The sequence below is a fragment of the Camelina sativa genome, chromosome 4, assembly GCF_030686135.1.
Source record: "Camelina sativa cultivar CO46 ecotype springtype chromosome 4, ASM3068613v1".
NCBI classification, from domain to species: Eukaryota; Viridiplantae; Streptophyta; class Magnoliopsida; order Brassicales; family Brassicaceae; genus Camelina; species Camelina sativa.
The window spans coordinates 20,675,447-20,691,440 of record NC_141883.1 but is presented as its reverse complement, the minus strand read 5'-3'; the positions used below and the strand labels follow the sequence as shown (position 1 = coordinate 20,691,440).

The 15,994-nt window shown below is 38.4% G+C and overlaps 1 protein-coding gene and 1 pseudogene across 1 annotated transcript; both read right to left on the bottom strand.

Moving 5' to 3' along the window:
* On the bottom strand, positions 1-390 carry LOC147946031 (uncharacterized). The gene has a single exon (XM_087509462.1). It carries the CDS (start codon positions 388-390, stop codon positions 1-3), a length of 390 nt encoding a protein of 129 aa, XP_087365588.1.
* Positions 391-7,343: 6,953 nt separating this feature from the next.
* Positions 7,344-14,039, bottom strand: LOC109132633 (F-box protein At3g49510-like; annotated as a pseudogene).
* Between the last annotated feature and the right edge of the window lie 1,955 nt (positions 14,040-15,994).

Genomic DNA, 15,994 nt, shown 5'->3' with positions numbered 1-15,994 from the left:
TTAGGCGGGGGGTGCTTCGTCCAAACGCACAATGTGTCCGTCCGGTATCTCGGCTTTCGCCCAATAATGTTTCACCCTTTGACCATTAAGAGTGAACTTTTCTCCTTTGAAATTCAGCAACACAATGGCTCCATATGGTATAACTTCTTGGACAGTAAAAGGACCAGACCAACAGGAACGGAGTTTTCCTGGAAACAGCTTCAAACGATAATTGTAAAGGAGTACATGGTCATTAGGCTCAAAGTGTCTGGGGATGATCTTCTTATCATGATATGCCTTGGTTCTCTTCTTGTACAGCTTTGAATTCTCAAATGCATGAAATCTCAGCTCATCCAACTCATTCAACTGCACTAACCTTCTCTCTGAAGCTGACTTGGCATAAAAATTCATCAACTTAACTGCCCAGGCTGTCTTGTGCTCTAACTCCACTGGAAGATGACATGCTTTCCCATAAAGCAGATGAAAAGGTGTGGTGCCAAGTGGTGTTTTATAAGCAGTTCTTTATGCCCAAAGTGCATCATCAAGCTTCAAAGCCCAATCCTTTCTTGTAACACCAACTGTTTTTTCAAGAATCTCCTTAATCTGCCTGTTGGAAACCTCTACTTGACCACTAGTCTGTGGGTGATATGGAGTAGCCACTCTATGTTGAACTTCATACTTTTTCAGCAGCTTGTCAAACACTTTATTGATAAAGTGCTTACCTCCATCACTGATAACAATTCGAGGCACTCAAAACCTTGGAAAGATAATGGTCTTAAACAGCTTAAGAACCACTGCAAAATCATTCTTTTGACATGCAATCGCTTCAACCCACTTTGAGACATAATCAACAACAATGCTTATACAATTAAGGTTCATCCCAATAGTATCTCCTAAGCTCTCTCATGAACCTCTTCTTGTTATAGCCAGTGAACTTCTCTGGTTCTACCTCTACAGCAAGATAATTGGCAATATCAGCATACTAGGGTTGGTTGGAGCTAGCCACAGCAGCTAAATCTCCTTCATACGACCAATCTGTCTCAGGAAAACATGGGTGTCGACCGATGCCAGTGTGGTGTCGATCGACACCATCTGTATCCGAGAACAGAGTCTTTGTTTCATCAGTCTGAAACCCTGTATCCACAAAATAGACGTGTTCTTCAGGTAGACAGTCATGTATTGGGACATCATCATCAATTCTAATCCTAGACAAGTGATCAGCAACACCATTCTCAATTCTCTTCTTATCCTTCACCTCAATGTCAAACTCTTGAAGAAGAAGAATCCATCTCAAAAGTCTAGGCTTTGCATCTTTCTTCTGCATCAAATACTTTAAAGCAGCATGATCAGTATGAACAATGACTTTGGATCCAACTAGATAAGACTGGAACTTTTCAAAAGCAAACACAAATGCCAACAACTCTTTCTCTGTTGTTGCATAATTTCTTTGTGCATCATCAAGTGTTCTGCTTGCATAGTAGATTGCATGAAGCTTCTTGTCTCTTCTTTGTCCCAACACTGCTCCCAATGCATAGTCACTAGCATCACACATAACCTCAAATGGTAGATTCCAATCTGGTGGCTGAACAATAGGAGCACTCACAAGCTCTTGCTTAATCCTTTCAAAGGTTATCCTGCACTCATCAGCGAATTCAAACTTAACATCTTTGCACAACAAAGCAGAAAGTGGTCTAGCTATCTTGCTGAAACCCTTGATGAATCTCCTATAGAACCCTGCATGCCCAAGAAAACTCCTTACTGCCTTCACATTTTCTGGCATTTGAAGACATGTTATCACCTCTATCTTAGCGCGGTCAACCTCTATTCCAGCTTCTGAAACCCTGTGGCCAAACACTATGCCATCTCTAACCATAAAATGACATTTTTCCCAATTAAGCACCAAATGCTTCTCCTCACATCTTGCATAGATTGTCTAAACAATTCTTGAATGAAGACCCATAAACTGAAAAGTCATCCATGAATACCTCCATAAAGTCTTCAATCATATCAGTAAAGATAGACATCATGCACCTCTGAAATGTCGCAGGAGCATTACAGAGACCAAAAGGCATTCTTCGGTAAGCAAAGGTACTATATGGGCAAGTGAAAGTGGTCTTCTCTTGATCATCAGGATGAATTGGAATTTGAAAGAACCCGGAATAGCCATCCAAAAAGCAGTAGTATGGATGATTAGCTAACCTCTCAAACATCTGATCAATGAAAGGAAGCGGGAAGTGATCTTTTCGGGTTGCAGCATTCAGCTTCCTGTAATCTATGCACATCCGATGACTAGTAATTGTCCTTGTAGGGATCAGATCATTCTTGTCATTCTTCACCATTGTTACTCCACCTTTCTTAGGAACAACATGTACCAGACTAACCCAATTGCTGTCAGATATTGGATAGATGATTCCAACATTCAGCAGCTTCATGATCTCTTTCTTGACAACATCTTGCAAATTCGGATTCAGCCTCCTCTGATGCTCAATAGATGTCTTAGTTCTTCCTCAAGATGAATCCTATGCATACACAAGTCTGGAGAGATTCCTGCAATATCATCAAGAGAATAGCCAAGAGCTTTGCGAAACTTGCGCAACTTGCTTAGCAATAAAGTGAGCTCTGCATTGTTCAAGGAAGTACTAACAATAACAGGATAAGAAGAATTCTCACCTAGAAATGAATACCTTAAACCTGCAAGAAGTGGCTTGAGATCAAGCTTTGGATCGTTCTCTAAACTCCAATCAGAAAAAATTTCAGCTTGTGAAGAAGTACTAACCAATTCATCTTGTGCAAACAGCTTCTTCACTTGTTCATTAGCATCAAGTAGCTTGACATACCCAGCAACAATGTCATATAGATGCTCAAATCGCATTTGTAGATCACCCACATTAAGACCAATTTGACCCTTCTTGACATCAATTATAGCTCCAGCAGTGGCTAAAAATGATCTTCCCAGAATAAGAGGGTCCTTGGGTTCCTCCTCATACTTTAATACCACAAAATCAGTGGGTATCAAGCAATTTCTTATCTTAATTGGAACATCTTCAAGAATAACATCAGGAATACGGACTGACCGGTCAGCAAGGATGAGAGTAATCTTGGTAGGCTTGAAGTCTGTCATTCCCAAGCTGAGTGCAACCGATCTTTGCATTAAGTTGACACTAGAACCAAGATCACACAAAGATCTAGCGAATTTGTCAGTGAAGATAGTACAATCAAGAACAAAACTACCTGGATCAGGAAGCTTTTCTGGGATCTGTTCTGAATAATAGCACTGACTTGAGCTGAGATCATCATGACTCCTTGCTCAGCATTCAAATCCTTGGTTACCATCCTCTTGACATATCTCCTTAGCATTGGAGAAGTCCTAACAACATCAATCAAAGGTAGCTCAAAAATAAGCTTTTCCATCATTGCTTTGCATTTAGCATCATCTAGCTCTTGTTTGGACTTCTTTGGACTCTTGGGGAAAGGAACCTTGGGTTTGTAAACTCTTTCAGCAATTGGAGTAGAAGAAATGGCATTCGGAGTTTCTGTTTGTAACGGGTGTCAACCGACACCAAGGTGGTGTCGGTCGATATCGTCTTCTGGGATTTTGTCCAAAAATTCGGATGGTACGGGTGCCGACCGATGCTCTTGTGTGTCGGTCGACACTGGATCAGCAGAAACATCATTTTCGTCTTCTATATCAATCAACTCCTGCAGATCATCAGGTTGATTCTTCTGAAGTATAGAATGGAGTTGTTTGCCACTTCTCCAAGTCACTGCATTGCATGAATGCTTGGCATTTGATTCAGTTCTCCCAGGGAGAAATCCCTCTTGCCTTTTGACGGATCCAGCTATTTGTGCAACCTGACTTTCCAGGTTCTTGACATAAATGTTCAAAGCTTCAAATTTCCCATTAAGTTCAGTGTAGACATTGTCAAGCTTCCCATTGAAAGTCACTGTCATCTGCTCCCGACCTTGCAAAAGCTGCTCAAGCATAGCTTCCATCTTACTACTTTCTGCTGTCTTCGGAGGAGGGGACTGATATGAGTTATTGCCATAAGTCCTTGTGTATCCACTGCTTTGTTGATGCTTCTGATAGTCAGGCTTGGGTGTGAAACTAGAAGAATTGCCCTGAAAGTTACTGCGCTGGCTATTTCCACCGTAAGGCCTGCTACCTTGCTGATTTCCAAACCACTATCCCTGATTCCCATAGACATAGTTCACATCCTCTTCCTCATGATTTCTTTGATCAGGTTCTGGCTCATATGTCTCAACTTCAGCAGCAAAGTGAACAGATTTCTTACCCACAAGGAGATTGTGCACTGAATCCAGCTTAGCATTAACAGAAGCTAACTGGTTTGAATCAAATCCTCCATGTAATCTCTTTCTTTCAGAATCAGCTCTCTTAGTACTATTGTTGGAGGCCAAATTCTCAATCAAAGCTTCAGCATCTTCAGGATATCTTGTCTTGAAATTTCCATGGCTTGCAGCATCCAAAGCTAACTGATACTCCCAATCACATCCTCTGAAGAAGATACTCAACAATTGAACTCTTGAGAAACCATGGTGTGGACAATCCCTTTGATAAGCCTTGAATCTCACCCAAGCTGCCTTGAAAGCTTCATCTGGTCTTTGCTTGAAAGAGGACAGCTTAACTCTCAACTCATATGACATTGCATCATCATAAAAGTAGTTGAGGAAGGCCACCTTGACGTCATGCAAATTTGTCAATGATCCAGCTGGTAACTGCTTCAACCACTGAGATGCCTCTCCTGCAAGTGAGTAAGGGAAGAGCTTGCAGAAGATGTAATCCTCAGTCACTCCATTTGCCTTGATACTGGTCACAAGATCCTCAAAATTCTCAATGTGGTCCAAAGGCTTCTCATTAGGCAGGTTAGAGAAAGTTCTCTGCCCAACTAGTTGAAAGTATGCAGGTTTCAACTCAAAATCATTCCTCTGGAATTTAGGAGGAACAATAGCAGACCGGTTCTCATACACAAGATCAGCCTGGTTGTAGTCAGCAATGGTCCTGATCAAATCTCGGTTGTGTTCCTGTCTTCGAACCGGATTGTTAACGTGGTTTGCAGCTCCACGTCCGTCTGCAGGAAGGGGGTGTCGATCGATACCCTGTTGGTGTCGATCGACACCATCGACAACAGCAGCTTGCTCGTCGCCAACAACAACTTCAGCAATAACATTCCCTTCTGCATCAAGCTTTTGGCCCTGCTCGTTGCGCAAGTGGCCCTCTTGATCCCTCAAAGCACCATCCTCATCACGCATTAGAATGATTGTGTTAACCATCTTCAAGGATTTGGCTGCTTTTCGGCTCTCACGCTCAAGTTTTCCCAACTCTTGATTTGTAAGCTTCACAGTAGGATCAGTCTTGTTGCTCCTTATGTTAGGCTTATTAGGCATGTACCTGAAACACCAAAGAGAAGAAAAACAAAAACGTGTAAGTAGAAAATAAAAATAAAAATTTAGACGAAATTAAAAACTCAAATCTAATGGTAGATCATAGAGTCACCGGCAACAGCGCCAAAATTTGATAAGCTCAAATTAATCCCTGGAGCTACTCTCTCAAACAAGAGATCATTGTAGTACTTAGGGGTCGAATTCCTTAGAGACTCAATATCAAACACAATGGATTATAGAGTTTTGTTGTTACGCTAAACAAGTTAATTAATTATTAAAAAGGCAATGCAAATATTCAAATAAAAGTGATGTAAAATAAGAAAATCAAAAGGTTAAGCCTAGGGAATTTCTCAAGAAATTATGAAATATTAAATCAGTAAATTAATTAAGGTTCAAACAATTAAAATCAGATCTAGAACTCTAAACTTTCTGTAAAATAAATCAGTTCTCACTGCAATTATTATCTAAATTTAAAACCAGAAAATCCAAATCTCTTTGTAAAATTCTAAGTTAAAAATCAGCTTTATGAACAGGTTTAGATAAGTTCACAAAATTATTAATTCAAATCTCTTTGTAAGAAATAATTTTGCTCATCAATGGTTTGATCAGGAAAACAATTATATTCTCATATCAATTTATTTCCCTAAGATAATAATTCTAGGTGATCAATCAAGAATTATTGTTAAGAACAACCAAGGATGAAGATCATAAAAGATTAAGAACCCTAAAATCTCAGATCTAATAAATCATAAAAACCCTATGAAAAACTCTAAACCTAACAAGCAAATTACTCAGACTTGTTCAATGAAGAACAAATCATAATTCTGAATAACATGCAATAGATATTGAAAAGTAAAAGAGGGAGTTTAGAAATCTTCTCTCTACAAAGAATTTAGATCCTTCTCTCCCAAAAGCTCTCAATATCTCTCTCTCAAAAATTGCTAGAAAATAACTTAGAGGTTTCTAAAACCCAAAAATAAAATATATACATCCTAAAACACGTCTAAGGGTTTATGTTGCAATTGTGGAAAACTTCGGACAAAATTGTAAAACTTCCAATTCTTGTTCTCTCGTCAGATAAAACAGGTTGTCGATCGACACCATCACTCTGTTTCGACTCCAAGTTCGTTTCTTCCGGATTAATGCTCCAAAATGGTCCAGATTGCTTCACTTCGCTCCATCCGTGCCAAAATCCTAGAAAACCAGTTATGACACAAAAACAACCTAGAAAACAAATCAAAAGACTCAAAAAGCACACTTATATCATGGTTAAAAACCGTAAAAACTATGATATATCACATGTGTAAACTATATAGGTAATATTTTGCATACAACCAATAAAGACTTCGTGATCGACGCTAATGAGAATAAAGAACAAAACCGGTTTTGTGTTTAAAAGGATTATGTCCCTGAAATGTTCTTACGGAGGGCTTCTTAGGGCGGCGGTAGTTGCAGTTGTGTTCTTGATGTCTGTCTGCAGTCTAACCGTTGAATTTAGAGCATCCGCAATGCCATGAGAACTGGAACTTGCATCTGCTTACCCTGAGAACTGGAACTTTCTTCTGTATATATAGTGGTTGAACCTGGATTTTGCTTTTGTTGTTGGTTTCAGGCTTTCGCTTTAACCGGTGCCAGTTTGTAGTTTTACATGTAGTTTTAGGCTTGTAAACGTCATGAACATATGCTATGAAGAGACCAAGAACCTCTAGTTGTACTTGTTTGACTTATTAGAGTTGTTACATAATTAAAGGTTATGCTTAATCCTATTTTCCTTTCGACTCTTTGACAATGAAATAGCAATGATGATAATGATATATTACGTACAGTGTCAGGCCAATAAAAAACAAACAATGATGATGATACCTTCAATATAAAAAGATCTTCAAACTGAACCAAGATTTCAAAATGAAACTTCAAAGTTCAAAACATTACACTTGAAATAAAGCAAGTGAAAATGAAAAGGACTAAACTTGTAGTTGCACTAAACTTGGAACATAAGAAGAGCACACAAGTTTGCCTGGACTCCCCTGGGAAATCGTAACTTCTCCGATGTTGACAGATTTGAAGTATCCATCATCTCCAACGATGTAAGCCATTTGGTAGCGATAGGTATAGGTCTTGGTCCTACTGTTATTAAAAAACACTGCTACTTTCTTCTCCTCGTCAATGAAGAAGCTCTTAGGAGGAAAGTAAGTCCAAAAACAAAAGACTAGTGACATATCGAGTGTCAAAAAAGTCCTCCAAGATACCTTATTGGGCTCAATCTTAGTGGAAATCAAAATCCTGTATGTCTTAATTGTGTCCCAGTGGTTGTATAACACAGCGAGCTTCTCATCTCTAACCCAAGAGAGAGTCAGAAATTCAATACTAGGAGAGGGAGGGTCAAACGGCATAGGCAGACGCGGTTCAAATCTCTCTGTAGTGAAATCAAAACAGAGTAAATAATCTTTAATGCCTGTTATTTCTGTTACCTCTTGACCAAAAAAGTAAGTGTTTCCCTTCAAAGACAGGCCAGTACGATAAAACGGCGCGTCCCCGTCGGGATTGACTTCAAGAACCCTCCATGAATCAGAACTAAAATCGTAGACATCAATGTCCCTTCTTTGACCATGTCTGCTACTCTCGTCATCATAGAGAAACCTCAAGATTTTGTGGTTAGGGTTGTTGTTGTCGTATCCGAGAGCAAAAATGTCACGTCTATTGAATTTGTTTCTGAGTTGAATCCCTTTGGTTTGCCCCAAGTACGGATTCCATACAACGAGGCTCGAGTTGTGTTCGGCGACGCATAACAATAAGCCATCGCAGTGATAGACTTGAGATAACTCGACTTGATCAGTATTAGGTATACTTATTTCCTTCATTGATGGATCAGTCAAGTCGTATTTGCTATGGATTCCTTGGAGATCACTACAAGAAAACAGGCATTTTGGGACTACCATTTGTGACTGATTAAATATTCGCAAATATTTGCGACGACTTTGTGATTGTTTTACTACTGATTAACGACTATGGGAAAAATGGAAGGAAAAGCGTCGCTTATTAACGACTAAACAAAACAGACGCAAATTCGTCTCAATTTAGCGACTGAATACGTATTCTTTTGTGACTGAAATTATTTCGTCACAAAAAAGATACATTTTGTGACCACTTTGCAACTGCCTATCTGGTCCGTAAGAGTCGTCGCAAATTAGTCGCAATATGGCGACAATTTGCAACAATGTTTTCGAGTATCATTTAGTCGCAAAGTAGTAGCGGCATGTCGGCAATAAACGTTGAGAATGTGAAAGGTAGATTTACCCAACTTTTGGGACTCCATGAAAAACAGTCGCAAAAGAGTTGCTCCATGTCGGCAAAAAACGTGATCAATGTGGCTTAGTGTACTGACTTGTGACTCTTTCTGAATTAGTCACAAAAGAGTCGCTCCATGTCGGCAAAAAAACGTGATCAATGTGGGTTAGTGTACTGATATTTTGTGACTCTTTCTGAATTAGTCGCAAAAGAGTGGCAAAATATCTCCTATATATATGCAACCACACTTCTTCCCTAATTCACGTCGACATCAAAGAAAAAAAAACGAGAGAAGAAGGAAAGAACAAAGAAAAAAAAAAGATTAAAAAAAAAAAGAAAAAAAAACAATGTGGAACAATCAATCAAGAGCATGGATGTACAACCGGATCGATCCATTCACTAATCATATCTCATTGGATTATTCGGCGGGTGTGGAAGAGTTCATCGCTTTTGCTAGTAGCCATGCACAAAATAGTAGAGATAGGTTTTACTGCCCTTGTGTAGTATGTGGGAATTCGAAGTCGTTGAAAGCTGTCTCAGTTTCTAGTCATTTGCTAAGTAGAGGATTTACGCCTAACTATTATGTATGGTATGAACATGGTGAAGATTATGATGTTGTTGGGGAAGGAACTAGTAGTCATTATGCTAATAATACAGATTATGCTAGTGCTAGTGAACCAATAGGATTTGATGGGGAAAATGTATATGCTGGGGAGAATGTATATGCTGGGATGGTGAATGATGCATTTCATGGTTCTGTACCATATAACGAGTATCATGAACATGAAAGTGGAAATGATCATGTTCATGAACAACCCACCCAAGAAGCAAAACGGTTTTATGATATGCTAGCTGCTGCAAACACTCCATTGTATGATGGATGTCGGGAAGGGCAGTCGCAGTTATCGTTGGCAGCTCGGTTCATGAACAATAAGGTCGACTACAATTTGTCTGAAAATTGTATGGATTCATGGACAGGACTGTTGACGGAGTATTTACCAGAGGGTAATCAGTGGTCGATGAGTTAACAGAATTATGGTCGATGAGTTAACAGAATTATGGTATAATGGAGTGGAGGCATATGATGTGTCCTTAGATCAAAATTTCAACCTTAAAGTTGTCCTTTTGTGGACTATCAGCGATTTCCTAGCATATGGCATGTTGTCAGGATGGACAACACACGGAAGATTAGCTTGCCCAATTTGTATGGACGATACAAATGCATTTCAATTGCCAGCTGGTAGGAAGACATGTTGGTTTGATTGCCACAGGAGATTTCTTCCTGCTAATCATCCAATGCGAAAGGATAAAAAACACTTTCTCAAAGGTAAACACGCAGTGAACGACTATCCACCGCAAGATTTGACGGGTGAACAGGTCTTACATGAGCGTATAAGAAATGCCGAGCCGCCAAAGACTTCTAACTGCGGAGGAAATGGGCATGAAAATAAAGTGGATGGCTATGGAAGTTGGCATAATTGGCACAAAGAAAGCATCTTGTGGAAGCTCCCGTATTGGACCGATCTTAACTTACGACATAATCTTGATGTGATGCATATTGAGAAGAATATTCTCGATAATCTCATGTACATTGTTATGAATGTGAAAGACAGATCAAAAGACAATGTGAGGTCCCGCTTGGATGTTGCAAGATTTTGTGATCGAAGTCAATTACATGTTGATGCTCGTGGGACAGCTCCTTTTCCTATTTGGAGATTGAGTGCGAAAGGGAAAAAAAAGCCTACTTCAATGGGTCAAAGAAGATGTTAAATTTCCAGATGGTTATGTAGCTGATTTAGCTAGTTGTGCAGACATCAAGGATGGGAAGTTTTCAGGAATGAAAAGCCACGATTGCCATATCTTTATGGAACGATTGCTTCCATTTGTGTTTGCAGAGTTGTTACCACGTAACGTCCATCTTGCAATATCAGGTAAAAATTTGATATATATATATATATATGGCAATTTAATTTTATATATATGTCAAATTAATTAATGATTTCATTTATTGTAGGGATCGGATCATTTTTCCGTGACTTAAGTAGTCGATCGTTGGAGCTAAGTCATGTCCAATTGGTGAAAGCGAATATTGTGATGATTTTGTGCAATTTAGAGAAAATATTCCCACCTTCGTTCTTTGATGTCAGGGAGCACCTCCCTGTACACCTACCATATGAAGCCGAACTTGGTGGTCCAGTTCAATATAGGTGGATGTATCCCTTCGAAAGGTTTTTTAAACGTTTGAAAGGGAAGGCGAAGAACAAAAGATATCCAGCGGGTTCAATCGCTCAATCATATATTAATGATGAGATATCTTACTTCTCAGAACACTACTTTGCTTCAAACATTTCTACAGCTAGTAGAAGGAGGTATTTCATACTTACAGTAATAATATATAAGGGTCTTTTAAACTAAAATAAAAAGCTAACTAAACTTTTATATATTATTCAGGTCATTGCGATATGATGCGGGAGAAGTTCTTGTGTATCCAGTACCCGTACCGGATATATTCACTCAAGTCGGTCGTCCTAGTGGCCAAATTACAGAGTTTTGGCTATCTGACAAAGATCATAAATGCGCACATGCATATGTTTTGCGGAATTGTGACTACTTTCGTCCCCTTGAGAGGTATATATTTCTGATTTATTTTTATAGCGATTTATCTTCAATATATCTTATGGATTAAAAGTCTTATATATGTTGGAAAAATAGTGTGTTAGACGCTCAAATACGGATTGAATATCCGGAACTCACCGATGATCAAGTCACATCGAAAAGAGATGAAGATTTTAGCGATTGGGTTTGCCAATATGTAAGTATATGTAAATAAATTATTATAAAACAAATATTTTACTGAATGGGTTCAATTCACTCTCTCCTTTTGTAAGTTTAGTTTAAATTGTCATTGCTGGAATCTTAAGGAGAAAGTTTGATGGGCCTTACTACAGTTGGAAGGTTACTCCACAACGCATTCAAGAGCGATACTTCAGGACATTTGCGGTAAGTCAAATTATAGTTTTGACAATGCTTTAAACACTTAACTATATATATATATATGAATTGGTCAATTTGCTAACTAAACTGTTTTGTGTTATTGTAGCGGAAGTATAATTGGGATATCGGGATTACTGAGCTCGTTAAAGAAGGTTTCTTGAAGATAGCAAAGAACAGGATGAAAGGCATTGTTAGTCAAGTTAGGAGGAGTGGTGTACAACCACCATGGATTGGTGATAAATTATGGCCTATCATGTGCGAATATTGGAACACCCCTGATGCCATTGAGAGGAGTGAGAATGCTTCACATTGCAGAAACTCGGACCGTGGAGGCCTTGGAGTGCACAAACACTTAGCTGGTCAGAAATCATATGTACAAATTCATCAAGAATGGTAACACTACTCTTTCCATCCACTTCACCTCAAAGTTTTTCTAAAATTTCCATCATTTAATGTGTTTCACTATCATTGTAGGAGGAAGAACTGGAGCGTCCTGTATCACTGGTCGAAGTGTTTCTTAAAACACACACTCGGCCCGATGGATCATTTGTGGATCAAAAAGCCAAACAAGTTGCTGAGACCTATGAGAAGACCATAGAAGAGAGACAAACTGAAACGGACGATGATGGTCCAGATGGTTCAGAGAGTTCAACACATCAAACTCTTTCCCTTGAAGAAAGAAATGAAATCTTCCTTCAGGTAATTCGTTTATGTCTTTTGTGTGTGATTTTTCTTTGTCAATTTTGGTTTCTTAATGTGAATGATGATTGATGTTGATTCTTAGATTAACAGTATCCTGGTTTTCTTAAATTGTTTAACTCACTATGCTTAGGAACCTAGAATATTTGATGTTGATTCTGCATTTGGTTTTCTGGTTTGTGCTGATTACCGAATGTTTATCTTTTGGTTTAGTGTACTCAAACAGATACCAAAGGTAACCCATTTGGCCTTGGATCACTTGCTGAGACACTAAGGAAAGGAAAAAGGAAAGAGAGTTATGCGAGCTCTTCTGCAGCAACTCTTGCGGAGCTTCAAGATCAACTTCGGCGCAAGATATCTGAACATGAGTCTGAGAATGCACGACGTGATCAGGAACACCGAGAGTCGCAAGCTGTGATCAACAAGCTTGTCCTCTTCATCTCTGAAAAAATTCCTGAATACTCAGAATTTACGGTTTCTACTCCTGCAGCCTTCCAACCAGCTACGGCGCCTACAACCACTGCACAACCCATCGATGGAGGCACCACACCAGCCTCCAGTCCAGCTGCACAACCCACCGATGGAAGCACAACACCAGATGCCAATTCCCCTACCTCTAATACTTCTTCCAACTAAACTTCTAATTCCCCTTTTCTCTATGTATGAACTTGCTTTTGAATACTGTTTCTTGGATGTTTAGGATGATCTTTTTGTTTAGGATGATAAGTTTGCTTGTGTGGTACTTTAAATCATCATTCCTTTTGATTATTAGCATTTGAAATTCCGAAATTAATCAGATTTAGGATTGCTAAAACGTATTTGTGACTAAACCAATTAAAAAATGTGATTATTTAGTGACTAAACCAATTCAAATAATGTGACTATTTAGTGACTAAACCAATTCAAATAATGTTACTATTTTGTGACTAAACCAATTCAAATAATGTGACTATTTTGTGACTAAACCAATTCACAAAGTAGTGGCACAATAGTTACTAAACACGAGCTCCTTAGCGACTACAAAAACAGAGTCTTAACATAGTCGCAAATAATAAACGACTAATTTGCGACTCAACTGCTACTAAACTAAAAACAGACTTTGCAACCCTTTTGGGACTAATAGATCGTCCTTAATCAGTCGCTAACCCAGACTCTACCGTTAATCCCAAAACGGTCGTAAACATAGGACTGTTATATATAGTCACAAAATTATCCCTAAGTAGATTTCGTTGCGGTTTAGTTGGAAATGTACAACTACCAACTCTAGTCACAGTTTCGTCGCAAATATACGACTATATAAAAGAGTCCGTAATCAGTTGCAAATAAGCGACCATGTTGCGACCAACATATTTTGCGACCGTTTTTTTGCGACCATCAGGAAGAGTCGCGAAGGAGTCACAAAACCCTTATTTGCGACTAAAGAGCGACTATAGTAGGAGTGGCAAATGACCTGTTTTCTTGTAGTGGATCTAATCTCAAGGAACAAACCCTAGAATCTAAAACCATGAACTCCAGAAACTGATGATGATTCTTTGATGCTGCTTTTGTACCAAAGATGTGATCTTTCATTAAAGCGTTCCACTTTTTACAAGTAGATCGCACTGCGCTATGGATGTCAATGGAACCCTAGAAAAGATCTCTCTAACTAAATCATCTGATAGATCGGATACTTGTTTCATTCTTCCTTCAATTTTTTTAGCTATTTTTGTCTAGAGATTTGGGCAATAGAATGTTCTTCAATTCTGCTGCCTTTTTTATGTGTCGATGACGAAACGCGGAACCCCAGTTCAGTTTGTAGCTCTTATTAATAGGTTTTGTCGTGTTTGTGTTTTAATTGGGTTTGTAATAACGTTTTGCTTCGGCTTAAGTTCGTTTAAATGGGCCTATTATGTGCAATAGGGCATAAAACTGGATGATAACATTATGTTTACTCATTTTTTTCCTTATTTTATTATCTACGTAAGTTGTGTCTCTTTTGTTACTAGAAGAATCTTTGGTTTCGCTTCTGTCATGTGAGTTTTGTCGTTTCATCTTTGTTTTTCTTGTTTTGGTTTTCAGTTCTGTTTCAAGGAGAGGAACACAAGATTTGCAACTTGCAGCTTCGTGTCAGTTCTTCTATTTGTTCAACTCATCGTTCTCTGTTGCAGTATCTACGAGTATGTGTTTCTTCCTTCAGCTCTTCACTTCTTATTATATTCACAAAAAAATAATTTCTTTCCAATCATTCGATCTAATATCTTACAGGTTTTACTTTTAGTATTTGTCTGTTGAATTTTTGAATGTTTTAGTATCTACTCTTAGTTCCTAATTTATCCCATTTTTGGATTTTTCACACATATTAAAAATTGATTATAAATGTAGAGGGTATTTTTTTTTTTTAATTTACAATTTTCTATAACTCTAAAGGACTCTAAACCAATAATACTATTAAATTGTTTTTTTTTTTTGTTTTTTGTTTTTTTTGTTGTGTGCAGCCTCTTGAAGTTTACAATTTATCAAGATGGTATCATCCAATAATATTAAATCCTAATGATAGCCTCTTGAAGTAACATCCACTTCTCACTAGGAAGTAACATCATCATTAGAAAGTGAAAGCTCCGTAAAATTCCTCGAAGTGGATGTGACTTCCTAATGATGATGGTATGGAAGCAGTGCGGGATTGTGAATATTTCAGAGGATACAACTGGGGTAGATTACTCTGGGAGAGGGTTCAAAAAGAATTGGAAGCAGTCGAAGCGGATCTCCTGGTGGCTGTTTGTTCTATGCATCACACTTGCAATTCCTTGTGAAGATTAATTAAGTTCTGGTGTCTACTCATGTGACTGAACTCACACCACATCCAATATCTAGAACTATCCTGATACTCCCAGAAGCCAAAGGCAAAACACTCAGAATCAAATTAACATAGTCCTTCACACCACCGGGAAAGGAAGTCCCGCCTCCGGGGAAACAAAAGGGGTCTCTTTCAAGCTATCCTTTTGCATGGAACGTTCTTAAACCAAGCATAGCTTCTTTGCTAGCTGAGATATGCTATATCTGTTGTAGATATTAAATAATATGCATTCTTTGATGCTTCTGTCACTTACTTACCATATGCCGTGCCAATAAATTCATCTGTTGTAACATCTTTCAATGTTAATCAGATGCAACACAGGCAGAAAAAATTCAAAAACAAAACTTGAATTAATCAAAATTTTGTCACCTAAACGAATTAACAAAACGATCAAAGACTCGATCAGTTTAGATGGGAGATTCTTTGCATAACACGATAGAGAAAACCAAATCAAATCAGAAAGATAGTATACAAGTGAAGAAAAAAAAAGAACCGAGGAGGAAGATCTCTGAGTTGTTGTTTGTTGGTGTTAGTGTTATTAATCTGCATAGCATTGATCCTAGGTGGATGGGTTAAAGAAAAATATTTCTTCTCTTCTCACCTTAGGAATATATGAAACGGTGTCAGAGTTCCCAAGAGAAGTTATCGATGAAAACTTGGTGAACACAAGGAGAATTGATTTGCGACTGGATCAGAACACACATTTAGTTTTAGCCAAAAGACGATAATAACAACGAAATTTTCCAAAAGTTGCTCAGATTAAGCAAAGTATTTCAATTAAGCTGAGTCTCTAGAAGTCTA

Bases quoted from the DNA above. Each gene is read 5' to 3' on its own strand.
- LOC147946031 (XM_087509462.1), bottom strand. From the start codon at position 390: ATGAATTTTTATGCCAAGTCAGCTTCAGAGAGAAGGTTAGTGCAGTTG.